General features: G+C 35.7%; 1 protein-coding gene across 1 annotated transcript in view; it reads right to left on the reverse strand.

The window, feature by feature from the left end:
- grk6 (G protein-coupled receptor kinase 6) overlaps window positions 1-14,929 on the reverse strand; it is a 46,578-nt gene that overhangs the window by 29,772 nt on the left and 1,877 nt on the right. The window contains exon 2 of the mRNA XM_052587841.1: window positions 11,326-11,421. Coding sequence (XP_052443801.1) covers window positions 11,326-11,421 — 96 coding nt within the window. The remainder of the gene's footprint in view (window positions 1-11,325; window positions 11,422-14,929) is intronic.

Consider the following 14,929-nt stretch of genomic DNA (forward strand, 5'->3'; position numbering starts at 1 on the left):
GTATTTTTCTTTGGATTTTCTATCATATAGTGAACTTCAATGGGAGCCAATGGGTTGAAGGCCCAAATTGCACGCATTACATAGTCACGTTGGAAAGGTCAGATATGACGTAGGCGGAAGCACAGAAAAAGCGAACATGCAAAGGAAGTTCAATGTCAGATGATTTTGAAGTTGAAGGAGAAAATCAGATGGACTTTTTCACACTACCCTACTTTTTTGAACTGAAGTACACAGACAGAGAACTAACCACGTGTGACCTTTCCAACATGATTAAATAATGCGTGGAGTTGCACATGCACTTTGCAGAGCTAGTGCAAGAGGAGCATTTGTGGTTACAAAGTACATAAATTTGTTTTTCTATTTTTGTAGGAAATGATTGATTGTTTCGCTAGATAAGACCCTTGTTTTTTGGCAAGGTTCATGTAGAGCCCTTTGAAGCTGCATTGAAACTACAATTTGGACCTTCAACCTTTTTGGGTCCCATTGAGGTCCACTATATGGAGAAAAATCCTGGAATGTTTTCCTCAATAACCTTGATATCTTTTGGAATGAAGAAAGACATGAACACCTTGGATGACACTGGGTGAGTAACTTATCAGGATTTTTTTATTTTGGAAGTAAACTAATCATTTAAAATGCTTTCTTGGCCAGTATCCTTGTAACACAGTCGGTCATGTCTTAAGTAAACAGTTTGCAGAGGTATGTGTATTCAATGTGTGAATCAGGCCTTTAAGTGTCAACAGACAAATACAGCCCCCTTGTTTGTCATTAATGTTCACCAAACTATTAAATAAAAAACATCAAAAACACCATGTTCTACTGTTATTACTCGTGCTATAGTTTGTAATTTGTTTATTTGTTCTTTTGGTTCTCTGATTGCTGACTTAATTTTAATAAAGTTTGAATTTTATATTAATTACCTTTGTAGTTTTTGCTGTGGTATCAAATTTGAAAAGTGAGAAATTATTGTATATTTTACTGCTATCTATCTATGGCTGTTTCTCAATTCCTAGAACACAAAGAATAGACTCGTGTTCTCGTGGAGACCAGTCTTGCCAAGCTTCCTTGGAAGAACGATCTTGTAAAGGATGTGAGAAAACAGGAACACACCTTTAGGAGTATTGAGATGGGCTGCGTTCTTTCTAATATATATATTAATTAACCCACTGCTCCGGGTGTGTGTGTGTGTGTGTTCACTGCTCTGTGTGTGTGCGCATTTCAGATGGGTTAAATGCAGAGCACGAATTCTGAGTATGGGTCACCATACTTGGCTGAATGTCACTTCACTTCACTTCACTTCATATATATATATATATATATATATATTCGAAATAACTACAACAAGGTCAGCATGCTAAAAACTCCAAAAGCACTGGGGGATATTAGATTTTCATGTGTCATTGTTTAGATAGTGGGAGCAATTCATTGATAAAGTCAAATATACAGCCAGGGAAATATACAGTCAATGTCATAAACCTGAATTGAAGGCTCATTAACAGTTGCAGTGGTGTCTCACAAAAGCCATACAGACAAAAGCCCACTGGAGCCTGACATGGAAACCATGGGCCCCATAATGACTGTTTGGAATATGTGCCTTGGCATGGATGCGTGTTAAGCCGGTTTGTTTTTGTCAGAAGTGAAAATCAGTCAGCCTTCCTGTGAGTAGACAAAGTGAAACCTAAGATGTCTGGGTGGATTAGAGTGTGCTTCTGGGCATGTTGTCATTTGCCATGGAGGCTGACTTTTGGTTCCTTGCATTTAAACATGAAAGCATTGAAACAGAGATTCCTGAGGTGCCAACCCAAGTGATTGTGCTTTAAAACAGAGAAAAGGATCTGAAAATATGCTGTGGTATAGTCTAAAAATCCACCTCTAAGCTTAGGAATCAATGACAATAAAATAGACACTTTCTCATATAAACAACTGAAACATGACCTTTGACAAAAGTCAATGCAGACATGTTTTCTCAATTTCCTTTGGGTCTGTCATCACAATTTTACACTCAACTTGGCGAAAAATTCCCAAGGCTTTCCGGAATGACCTTTTTCAAGAGAATACCAATGAATTTTAAGCACAACAATTAGACAAGACTGAACAAGCTTGGAAACACGGTCTTGCATAAAGATGAAAAATGATACTCCGTATCTTTGTATCTATCTGCACTGCTCGATCATGTTTATATTTTGTTGTGATTGTTATTTTTTTTCTTTTTAATTCTTGCCAGTGTTTAAATCATTCAATGCTCGCATGCTTTTTTCTTGAAGACCGCGTGCGCTCATGCACACTTACAGCGCATTGTTTTATGTAAATATGAACCTACATTGACACAAAAATTTAGTAATTATATCATAAATGCATACAATTAAAATCTACTGTGTTTCACAGCCAACACAGGCTATGTTTTTTTTGGCTAGGTTTAAAGGAAAAGAACACTTAGATAAACAAGTCAATCATTTTAAAGTTCTTTATGAACCGCAGGATTGTTAGTAATAAAGATTTAAATGCAAAAGAAAAGGGGTAACACTTTATAATAACTGCACACTATTAATCATTAATTAAGCATTAGTAAACAGATAATTCATAATTTATAAAGCATTAATACACAGTAATAAGCAGTGTATAAATACAGATATAAATGCTTTATTCTTGATTTAAAAGCATATCTATAATGTGTTTAATAATTGTATTTTCATACTTTATTCATGATCAATTTATCATTTCTTAATGAAGTATAGCATTATTTACAAACCAGTTATTTAGGAGTTGCCAGTGATTCTTAAGATCACAAGAAATGTAGTAAATTCAGCTAGTTATAAAACATTTAGTAGTGGTCAGTTAACTATTTATGTGAGCTCATCTAAAGTGAGGACTAGTTATGCCTTGTAAAGCATTTATAAAGGATATTTAAAGGCTCAGTTATCTTCTAAACAAATAACGGAAACAAACAACACAGTGATACAGAACATAGAAATATTAACAGCCTTTAAATCTCATTTGTAAAAGCTTTACAAGGCATAAATAGTCCTCACTTTAGATGAGCTCACAAAAATAGTTAACTAACAACTAAATATGTTTTATAACTACCTGAATTAACCCTGAATTACAGTAGAAATACATGTTAATAAACCATTTATTAACACTATAAGTAACTATTACTATATGTCTGAATAAAAAGATAAAAAGTATGAATGCACATTTAAATAGTTTATTAATCATTTATTTACAATTTCTAAGTGATCTTATGAACCACTGACAACTCCTTAATAACTGGTGTGTAAATAATGCTATACTTAGGGGTGTGACGGTTAGTATATAACCGTGAGACCGGCGGTTATAGTTGAACACCGTCATTAGAACTCTATAACCGCCAAAACCGTGTCATTAAAATATTTTTTACAAACATTTTTTATCAAAAATTATTTTCATTTTTTAGATAGGATCATAAGATGCACAATATATTGGGAGACATGGTTTTTACCACTTAATGAAGTTTTGTAAATCGTCAGACATGATATTTACCACTTCATAAAATTTTGCTTTGTAGAAAACCTTTCTTAAAAACGAATTTCGTTTTGTACAAATTTTATCTTAATTTTAATAAATGTTTCATCAACCAATTGCATGTATTTTGATAAATAAAAAGCAAATATAGCAGACAATGATAACCGTGACATGGAAGCACCAGCGCGCCGCGTTCACTTGCACTGCACTGTGAACTAGAGCGCATCTCATCATAAATGAAACTCAGCGTAGGCCTATGCCTCATACATTAGCATTAAATATCTTTGCTGCATCCTTTCTAGAACAGACAATGGCTTTTTTTACGGCTCGCATCAGCAAAGCATTGCATCGCAAAACAATCAGTGGATGGCGGGCGGGTGCGGCTTTGAAATTTGCTCAAAAAACGCTGGTGCAGATGATGAGTTTTGTGACAGATCTCCTTAATAAACGGAGGTCTGAAATCTCTGCCCCTTTACCGATCAGAGTGGCGCGGATACGGAGTTAACCCGCTATCTCCAAGAACAACCAATTGACTCTACGGCAGATCCACTACCCCCCCACCCCCCCCCCCCCCACGGTTATGTTATGAACCGTCACATTTGACTCACGTCATAACCGTCATCACCAATTCTGAAACCGGCACACCCCTAGATATACTTAATTTAGAAATGATAAATTGATCATTAATAAAGTATGAAAAAACAATTATTAAATACATTATAGATATGCTTTTAAATCATTATAGATTTGAAGCATTATAAAAGGTATAGAGCATTTATATCTGTATTTATAAACTGCTTATAAATGTCTATTAATGCTTTATAAATTATGAATTAACTGTTTCCTAATGCTTAACTAATGATTAATAGCATGCAGTTATTATAAAGTGTTACCAGAAAAGGCAGTAGAGCGGACTGTTTCTGTCAATGGTAAGTTTAAATTTAGAATGTTTGTGATAATGTAAGAAAATTAGTTTAAATGTTTTGCTTTAGCAACTTAATATATAAATCTAAAAGTAAATGCAAAAGCATTTGATGAAAAGATTGTATTACTGTGCTGTAAAAAAAGAATCACAATGTTGAAAAAGCAAAATGTTTGTATGGATAAATGTTGTGTTTGTGGTAAACAGCCATGGGTCAGGACCTGTGTGAAAGCACAGTCCGTGCTGCTTCAGTACCACACATATAGAGTATGTGTGATCCTCACATACAGCTACACGTCATGGGTTAACACATTTGCATAATACACGCCTATGCCATATGTTGGCCAGCTGCGAACAACTTGACCCAGCCCAAAAAACACGTGCTTGTTGTTGAAAGATGGATCCGTATCCTGTTTATTTTGAAACAAGCTGCTCCACTGAATTACAACCTGTAAGTATGATAAATAACAGATGTTTATATTTTCTACAGAGTGTTCAAAATACATAACTATTGAAATAGGTGTATTGCTTCCGACACCGCTGTACGCCAAAGACAAATCACAACAGACTAGGCCATTTGACCAATCAGAGCAGATCAGGATCACAGAGAGGAGGGGTTTAGAGAGACGGAATCTTTAAGCTGCTTCGAACGAATCGTTTGAGAATCACTGGAAAATGAGGTGATATTATTAATGAATCTATTTTGAGAAAATGAAAGCATTTTTTACCTAGGATGCATATAATCCTATTGTAGTAAACTCCCAAATCAATAACAGGAACCGTAAAAATGGCATAATGGGACACTTTAAAACATCTCAGAGGATTTCAACAATTAGTCAAAAATGTGAATACCATAATGATATATTTCCATGTAAAACACACACACACAAAAAAAAAAAGTACAGCAGGACTTGTTTTTATCCTTGAGGACTGGATCATGAAAATAAGCATTGAATAAACCAAGACCTGAATTAAAATACCAATTTGCAGTTTATTATGGAGAGGTAGAAAGAATTTGTTTCAGGAATTGAGTAACATAGTTAAAATCAAGTTCATTATGACAATAAATATCTTTGAAGTGGTCACATTTATAACAAGTGATCAAATTACATATTTGTCATGTGTACTGTGTATCGTCTTTGATGATATCATAACAGCTAATTTATTAATGTGCGAGTATGACACTCATCCTGAAAAAAAAAAAAGCCACAAAGGGAACACATACTTTCACTGTATGAAAACTACAGAATGTGGTTAGAATACCATTGAAAACTGTTCATTTGATTATTTATGCAATTATGATTGCAGTAAATGCATTCATACCACTTCTGAGCGGAATTAAACAGTCTGTGTAAATACATCTACTGTAAATGCCACTTAAGATGCAACTTCTATGCCACCTCTGCAGTGCAAAATTTATTTTATGAATACTGATTTAATGTAATGGGTAGCATCCCTATACAATCTTAATATTCCAACTGAATTTATTTTTATTTTAACAAAATATACATACATTTAATAGAGAAATTGCATTTATTAAGATAAGCGATTAGTAACCAATCACCAGTAAGGGGCGGGAACTCTTGTGATAGGGGAGGTGCCTGTGTTGCATAGATGTTCATGAACTTTGGGGGTGGAGCAATCAAGATCCTTATGGGTAGTGGAGTGTTTATTTAGGTGAGTTCAAATATCAACAGTGTTTCTCAGAAATCACTTACTGCACCTGTAATGGAAAATGTTAATTTCTTTCACTGCTGTGAACTAAGCACCTCACAGAACGTGAAAATCTTTATGAATCTTCTGACAACTGGGATATGAATGTACATCATGTAGCCTACTTTGTCGCAATTTACTGTTAGGCATATTATCAAACATAAAAACTGTAAAAGAAAGCAGAGATATTTAGGCACAGACTTGTTCATATGTAACATTTGATATACTGTAACACTGTTGACAAAGTGAAGAAAACTTGAACACACTGATCTTTAGCCTCCCTAGAAGCAATGTGGCAAGACATGACGCCTTCACAGTGTAAAATGATGAAGAGAGGTTTTAGTGAATGAGCACATTAAATGAGATGGGAACACCCCAGGCGTGAAAGGTTTAAAATAATCAGGGATGCCTAAAGGGGACCTTTATTTCTTTAGCTCTTTTAAGCATTTTCAATGTTTATATTGTTTGGGCCTTCATTTGTGGTTTTGCACTCAAGTTCCTGCTTCAGACGCCTAAGGCGAAGCCAGTGTGATTCCCATAAAACTGAAGAGGCACCACAGTTACATGGGAAATTGGATTATTCACAAAAGTGTAATCGTATTGGTCACAGTAATAATTCTAATAATAAAAAAAACTTAGCTTGAGACAGTGATTATAACAAAGGAAACAGGAAGTAAGTGAGCACAACACTGAGATGTGCGATGGGCACAGTGCAAACACACACACCGAGTGTTTCACTTCCTGCCCAAGTGAAGTTGGTTAATATTCTTAGGACTGTTTCCTTTTGAACCAGTTTCACCAATGAACTCTGGTTAAGTCAGGTATTATGCTCATACAACTGAATAATGGAAAACAGAGGAAGCTTTCTTCAACATCAAGAATCAATGCTTTCCCAGAGTAGACTCCTCGGCGGCTCACAGCTGATTCCCATCTAAACCACAACTCAGCTGCAGAATCTGGTGACATTAGGATGAATTAGGCTCCAAATTTAGAGGAAATTATATGATTGAATTTAAACTAATAGGGACTTTTTTTTGTACGCCCACTGTACAATATTCTCACTATTATTGCAGCTTTGCTTACACATGGTCTTAGGGTGTGAACCCTAAGTAGTAGTAAATATGAAAGCTATGTCATCTCACACTGTTTGTTACAACCATGAATAATAATGCAAACTACACACAACGTCCTGGAACCAAGTAACATTTCCATTTTCTAAAGCAAATGCGAACATCTAGTTGCTACATCTATCTACGCATTTGTATTTAGATATGAGAAGTTTTATTTTGAGAATAGAGGGAAATACCACATTTCCCTGGCATTGCACATGCCCAAGATCACACCAGCGATGTTAGGAAGTTAAGAGTGGTTGTGTAACACCTCAAGTTTCTTCCACAACCATTCCAACAACATTTTTTGATCACTGACATTACCACCAGAATCTAAGCTGTCAAAAACAAAACCTACCGTGACAGGACACCAATATCATGACCCTAACAATCATAAGATGTCAGATCTATTTGAATTGTAAGTTTCCTTTCATATCGAACTGACGGAGATAGAAGGTGCAGAAGTGCGGAGAGTATGCAGATGCAGATTGCAACAGTACATTTGGTAAGAACATCTATGTGATTTCTAAAGGAAACTGATTCAGCAAAAGTTGATCACAAGGCACACACAGGCCAACTGTAAATACAAATCTTTAATCTAAACATCTTATTTCACAATGCATCTGCAAAATGTATCTAGTTTTAATTTACCGTTGTGAAATCAAAGACAATAACTTTTAATACAATTCACAGTTTTTTCTCTTTTTTTTTCTTGAGAACGGTTAAGTGACTGACATAAAAAAAAATGAGTTAACTTCCTCTTTCTGGCCCAGCCACAGTTTCCTCTCCTCTACAACAGTCGCACATTTTCCCCGTGTACTTTGTTGCTGACGAAGGCATGAAACTCTGTGGCCAACCTACATTCTCTCAACATCTCAGTTTACATTTATTATAACTTCAGAATTATGGGCAATATTCCAAAAGTATGCATAACATTTTCAGTGATTGAAAAACAGCTGGACTAATGTACTACCCTAAGAAGGAGCAAGATACACAAAAGAAGATGTGTGGGAACCATATGCATGCTATTCTCTGCATGTGTGTGACACTACTGAATGAAAAAAATAAAAAAATAACACCCCATCCCAAATATCAAGGTATTTTCAAAAATACATGCACATGAACATTCATTTACACAAGTGAATTATCATTGTAACAATGAAACTACCCTTTGTGGTGCCACATACTAAGATACTATATGGTTCACTTGTAATAATGTGAATGGAAGAAATTGCAAAATGCAATATGGCTAAATAAGGCTAAATAAAAGAGCCAATTGTCAGATGGTAAAGTCTAACCAAAATTTTAGCTTTTCCATGCCAAAATGTAAGATCTCATCAAAAAAAAGAATTGATTAAATGATAACAAGCGTGATGCCAGGCTAATACTATCTGCTTGCTAAGGTGATCACAGTGTTTTTTAACATGCTAAGGTATAGATTTAGTAGTTGCTAAGGAATTCTGGGTGGTTGCCCAAGTCAAAGTCGCTTAGGAATGTAGAGAAGCTTGAAGTTTATATTTTTTTTGTTCACTTTATTGTTTTCCAAGAAAACAATATAATTTTAGGACTGACTTTTCATTTACATAGTAGCATATTGCTCAGCAATCTAAATTTCATATTGTTTTATATGACCCCATTAAAAGGTGTCTAATTAACTATTGTGCTTTTTTACATTTTTTTTTACTTCCTTAAAGGGATACTCCATCCCAAAATGTATTTTTTTTTTGTCATTAATCACGTATCCCCATGTCATTCCAAACACATAAAAGCTTTGTTTGTCTTGGAACACAATTTATGATATTTTGGATGAAAACCGGGAGGCTTGTGACTGTCCCATGGACTGCCAAGTAAATTACATTGTCTTAGGTCTAGAAAAATATGAAATGCATCGTCAGAATAGTTCAATAATCTTTCATCAGTGGTTCAACCGTAACATTATGAAGCAACGAGAATACGTTTTGTACGAGAATAAATATATAATATAAAATAAGCCTTTAATATAGAGACTATTCTGTGTTCAAGCACAAGCATAAAGCCTGCCCCTAAGAACTGGCAAATGTAATGACTATGAATGCGTAGGGAAATAAATAGCAAGAGTATATTTTGATTATTTATTAATAATGAAGCATTTTCTGAGTTAGTATTTGCTGCAAAGATGAAGCTGATGCTGATTTGCCATCTTTACAGTACAGCGGATGTGCCTTTATAGAGAAATACACCATTCATATAGATTACATAGAATAGACAGAGAGCTTTTGTTTTTGATTTAAAGACATTTCTCATGTCTGTGAATGCGGAGTAAAAGTTTTGTGACGCACTCCAGTCCATCGAAACCGAAATGGCAGAAAGCACATCTTCTTTGTTTTTCTTTATTTTACAAAAACAGTTTGTTGATATTATGACTATACACAAGTTACCATTTGGCGATCGGCCATGTAAAGTTGCTATAACTTAAATGTTAAAATTTCAAATAATAAGCTATATTTGAGATGAATTCCTGCCCAATATGCTGTTATTAAATCAAGGACCAACCACTAACAATTGGTCTGTCAAGGACATTGACATTTTTTTGTGGCTAACCGACTAATAAACAATTTGTCAAATAAGCCTCTTTTTGTCAACTACCATTTAGTCAGTTATAAGCAGTGGTGCACATAAGTGGTCCGCGGGTTCACATGCGCAACCAAAAAAAAAAAAAAAATGCTGTAGAATGTTTGACAACTGTTAATGCACAATTTTTAGATCGACAAATTGTACTGTATAAGATTTATAATCAAATTGAAAGCACAAATCTAGGCTACCCGCTGCCATTTTCAAAGCACAATGTAACATTTCTTTTAACGGCGCTAAACCCAAAAGCGCATATACTTACTTGCCGGCAACCTGCCAAAATAAAAGACTGCTATTTTAAAGATCATTATTTTGTGTACTTGGTGTAACAGAATATGTTGACATGCTTTAAGGTAAAAAAAAAAAAAAAAAAAAAGAAAAATTATTTTTCAAATACTGTACATTATTGTAGTTCCTCTATGCCCTGCCTCTCTCAAATGCATGGTTTTCAACAAACCCCCTCCTTCCGACAAGCACAGTCAGCTCTGATTTGCCAGCTGACCCATTGCATTGTGATTGGCCGAACACAACAAGCATGCATTGAAATGTAACGCCCCTTTTCCATAACCGTTCAGCTTTCAACATATAAGTAAAGACATTAAATAATGACCTTAGTTTTAAAATCAGTTCAAGTCTGAAAGGGGAACAGAGTCACGTGACACAGTCGAAGGCAAATACTTAAAAAACAGCGGATTCAGAATAAGAGCCAGATTGTTATAGCAAAGTCAGAATGGAAGCATTTATTTTAGAAATAGCCTTTGCACAGCCAGCCTAACATGGCTGCATCAACACTACTGCGCTTCCTGAAACCACACCTTCTTCTCGCATGAACATTTGGGTATTACGCAAATATTTCCACATCGTGACGTAGACATGTGGGGGCGTTTTTGAACGAGGCGTTTTAGCCGGTCTAAATTATATCATAATTTTATATAATAATTATTTTGTGGGAGACTTTGTAACTCTGCAGATCTTATACATGCACAAATAGCTACGTAACACACTTAAGAAAAGGAAAAATAGAAATTGCATCATATGACCCCTATAAGGTTGAAAATTAATAGAAAAGAAGTAAATATTAGCATTTCATTTTAAAGTTTACTATAAAATAACCGTATTTGTATGTAATACTCCCTTTTTATTTTTATTTATATCTTGTAAAAAGAAGTATATTAGGAGCCCATGAAAATGACCAAGTATCTAACAATTAAATTAATAATCATCTTTTTTTTTTCTAAATGAATGAACAGTGTTTCTACATTTGCTCATATGACAATGATATGTTCCTGTGGCTCAGTGGTAGAGCATTGTGTCAGCAGCGCAAACGGTCGTGGGTTTAATTCCACACACATTTTAGCCTGAATGTACTGTAAGCTGCTTTGGATAAAAGCGTCTGTTAAATGCATAAATGTAAATGAGTGACATTTATCAGCTCATAAGACACGTGTGATGTAAGCATAAGATGAGTACCTATAGTCTGACGTAACTCCTCGCACAGGCTTATGTGAGGGAACTGAAGCATCTGTTTCCATTTCTTGCTCTTGCCTTTTCTGTTCCCACCCCCTCCTGCAAAGGAATCGAGCAAAGATCAAATTAGAGGCAGGAACTGCATACAGGCTTTAAAATGCTATTAGATCACTATCTTAACACAGGTGGGCTTTCGAAGACAGAATGGGATATGAATATGTTTATATCATCCTATAATGCAAGTAATATACAGGTGATTGTTTAATTAAGGCACTTTTGAAAGCTTGAAAAATAAGACTTCTTTAAACGGTTTCATTAATCTTAAAACATTTATCCGATTTATCAGTTGGATTCTGGTATGTGTGATACTATGGATGTTTGATATTGTGAGATGGTTATGACATCTCTCCCTTTTTAAGAAAAGCTCTGGACTGGCTAACAAACCAGTTAGCTTTGAACTGTATATAAAAAGAAATGGACCGTTTCGGAGATGATTAAAAAAAAAAAAAACATTTAATACAGACTGTTACTATTCTGGTAACCTAACCTACTCACACACCATGATGTAAAAAACAAAAAAAACAACAACATTAAATATCTTCTTTCTGACCTCTAAACTGTCATTATGTCATTTAATAGAGATGTGTCATCATAACCAAACAGAAATGTTTGCTGGAATGTTATATAATACATAAATACATACATTCTATCTATCTATCTTACCTTCTTTCAAAAAATACAATGTGTGGATTTGATAACTATAGTGTAATGAGGTACAGTGCAGTATTTTTTTATAGTATGGTATAATATATACACATTAAAATACATACTGCTCCTCAAAGCACAATAATGCCATTTATGATTGTTTTTTTATATTACATACTGTATTACACTTCGCATACCACCATGAGGGCTCTTTAAAAGGCTGATGGAGTAAATAAACCTGATTTTATGCAAAATGTCTATTATATTAAATTGCAGCCATGTAAAGTGTTTGTGTAAATGACAAACTCTGCCAAGAACGCAAGACACACTTGCTAAAGGGCAACAAACACATGGTTATCAGTGATAAAATGCTCAAAATACTTTCAATTTCACATTGACATATTCCAGTCTAACACGAGTTGGCTTAAGATGTGGTGCTTGTTGTTTATCTAGGTCCAAGCTGTATCTAATACTTCCCTGGATTGAATTCAGGAAAAGAATCACGCCAATGCCATGAGAATGTCCCACTGGCCCACGCCAGTCCAAGCTAACGTCATCAGGACAGCTCGGGCTCCCTGATTAGAATGACTGGCCCAGGTGCAGGGCCTGATGCGCTTGTCAACAGACTGCACGGGGAAAGGTCAGGAAGCGATGCTGTGCGCGGGACACACTCGCTGGGAATGGAGAGGACTCTTGTGAAAGCTGCAGCCAGGTGTTTGCATTGTTGCTAGGCTATGAGGGGATTTGTGGAACAGATTCAATGCTAATGGGATGGGATGGGAGGGTGGAAGATCCAGTGATTACAAATGTACAGGAGAAGCTTGTGTTCAAAGAGTTCAAAACACAACTGTATGTTTCACAAAGACTTTCCCAAATTAGAGACACTAGATGAGCCCAGCTGTGAATCCTCATTATCTTACATAATCGGTAATGTATTGTGCAAGCCCAGGCATTGTACCTTAACTTACCTCAAAGATATTACTCACAAATAATTAAAATTTAAAGTCAGGCAGGAGTGGGAGCTAGCAGGAAGCTAACACCATGGTGTGCTATTTGCAATTCAAACAAATGCTTTGCAGTTAAGAGATTATGATGGTATGGGTACAGTAGCAAACCCCCAGCATTATCGTTGTGGGAAGTTGCCAAGATGGGAATGGCTTAAGACATGTATTTTCTATGCAGCATCAGTGCAGAAGTGAAGGGGTTTCATTCACTGTGCGCAAAACTTGCCTCCAGCACAGCAACAAAAAAGGCCCCACTTTCATCAAATTATTCACAATATAAATCACCAAGAAAATATAGAACAGATCATATAAAACGGATGGAAAACACTGATCTTCCTTGTTATGCTGGAAGAGCTCTTCTGAGAAAAAAACAAAGAAACAAACACTATAAATCCCTAATAGGATTGTGAGATGAAACACTTCAAGTGTAAAATAAAATTGCATTAACAACTTTAACATAGTAAAATATGTGTGCCTTCATGCAAAAACTCCCAGTCATGCAGATTCCTATTTTGTTAATTGTGACCACACCTTTATGTATTTTAAAGATACAGTCTGTATGTTTTGCCTCTTAGTCGCTACCTCTGTTTGAACCCTGCAATTGCAGTTATTTGTTGTGCAGTTATTTGTTGCAGTTATTTGTTGTGCATCGACACGGCTTCTCAGCTCGTATGAATGTAATGTTTTGAGGAGTAGGCTATATGTGGCTGTCAGTCACCGCACCGGTGTGGATATTTACTGTACTTCGGAATCACAGATTCTATGTCTTGGAAGTAGCCAATAACCTAAATAAGAATTTTGACTGGAAAAGTGTCATCTGAACAAGTAAGTTACATGTCTGCCACTTTTGTTCTGACCAACTGACAAAACAAAAGCATTACAATACATTGCGCTACCAATTACGATAAATCTAACGATCACTTTGCTCACATCACATCAAACCATGCAAATTATTATTACGGTTATACTTCGTTCTCAAAATTAAGTTACATGTATTTAGCGTCTATTGGCGTTAGCTGTAAGACTACGGGTGAATTTCCAGTCGTCGCTGATGATTGTCATATGGAACTTTCTGAATTACAATCCGCAAATTAAAATGATTAATTTTATTATTTCAGCTGCAGTAAGAAAAGGCTATGAATGATCCTTCACCTGCAGAATCCTTACGTTTAATATAGCCTACTAGCCGGAACTCCTTCTTTAGGTTTACAGACATAACATAATGACACAAAGATGAACAGCGCCATGCTTGTATTGTCCTGAAAAAAAATCTACCAGTACCACAAAAATTAAAGATAATTATTACAAGATTACCACTGTGATTCGTACACAGTATAGGTGATAAGCAACGATTCAGTAAGTGTATATATGCTATTGATTGGTACAATGAGGTCTGGTTTCACGTTGTTTCACGCGAACTGCGGCATCGCACATCTGGACTTAGGCTCCGGTCCAGAGACGCGATCGCACAGAGTGGATCATATGTGCGAGTCGGTATTTATTAAAAACTTTTACAACTACACAGCTTCAGCATGATTATGACTGCTATTTTGTTTTCATATTGAATCTAGGGGGTAATCTATTAGACTGTAGCTGTTAAATGCGGCTATACTGAGCCCAACATCTCTGGCACGGGCAGACATAATCAAAACACTATTTTCTATTTCTAAAAAGGGGACGGGGCTGCTCGATATGTACCCCCTCTCTTCCTGTTTCAGTTGAAATTACGTCACCGCATAGAATAACGCAGTTTGTTTCAAGGCACTTCAGGGGAGCTTTAAGGTCAAGTAGTGGCCTAGCCAGTCTTCAGACCTCAATTCTATAGAAAATCTGAGGTGGGAACTGAAACTTCTAGTTGCCAAATGGCTGCCAAGAAACCTTAAGGATTTATAGATGGA

The sequence above is a fragment of the Carassius gibelio genome, chromosome B21, assembly GCF_023724105.1.
Source record: "Carassius gibelio isolate Cgi1373 ecotype wild population from Czech Republic chromosome B21, carGib1.2-hapl.c, whole genome shotgun sequence".
Lineage (NCBI taxonomy): Eukaryota > Metazoa > Chordata > Actinopteri > Cypriniformes > Cyprinidae > Carassius > Carassius gibelio.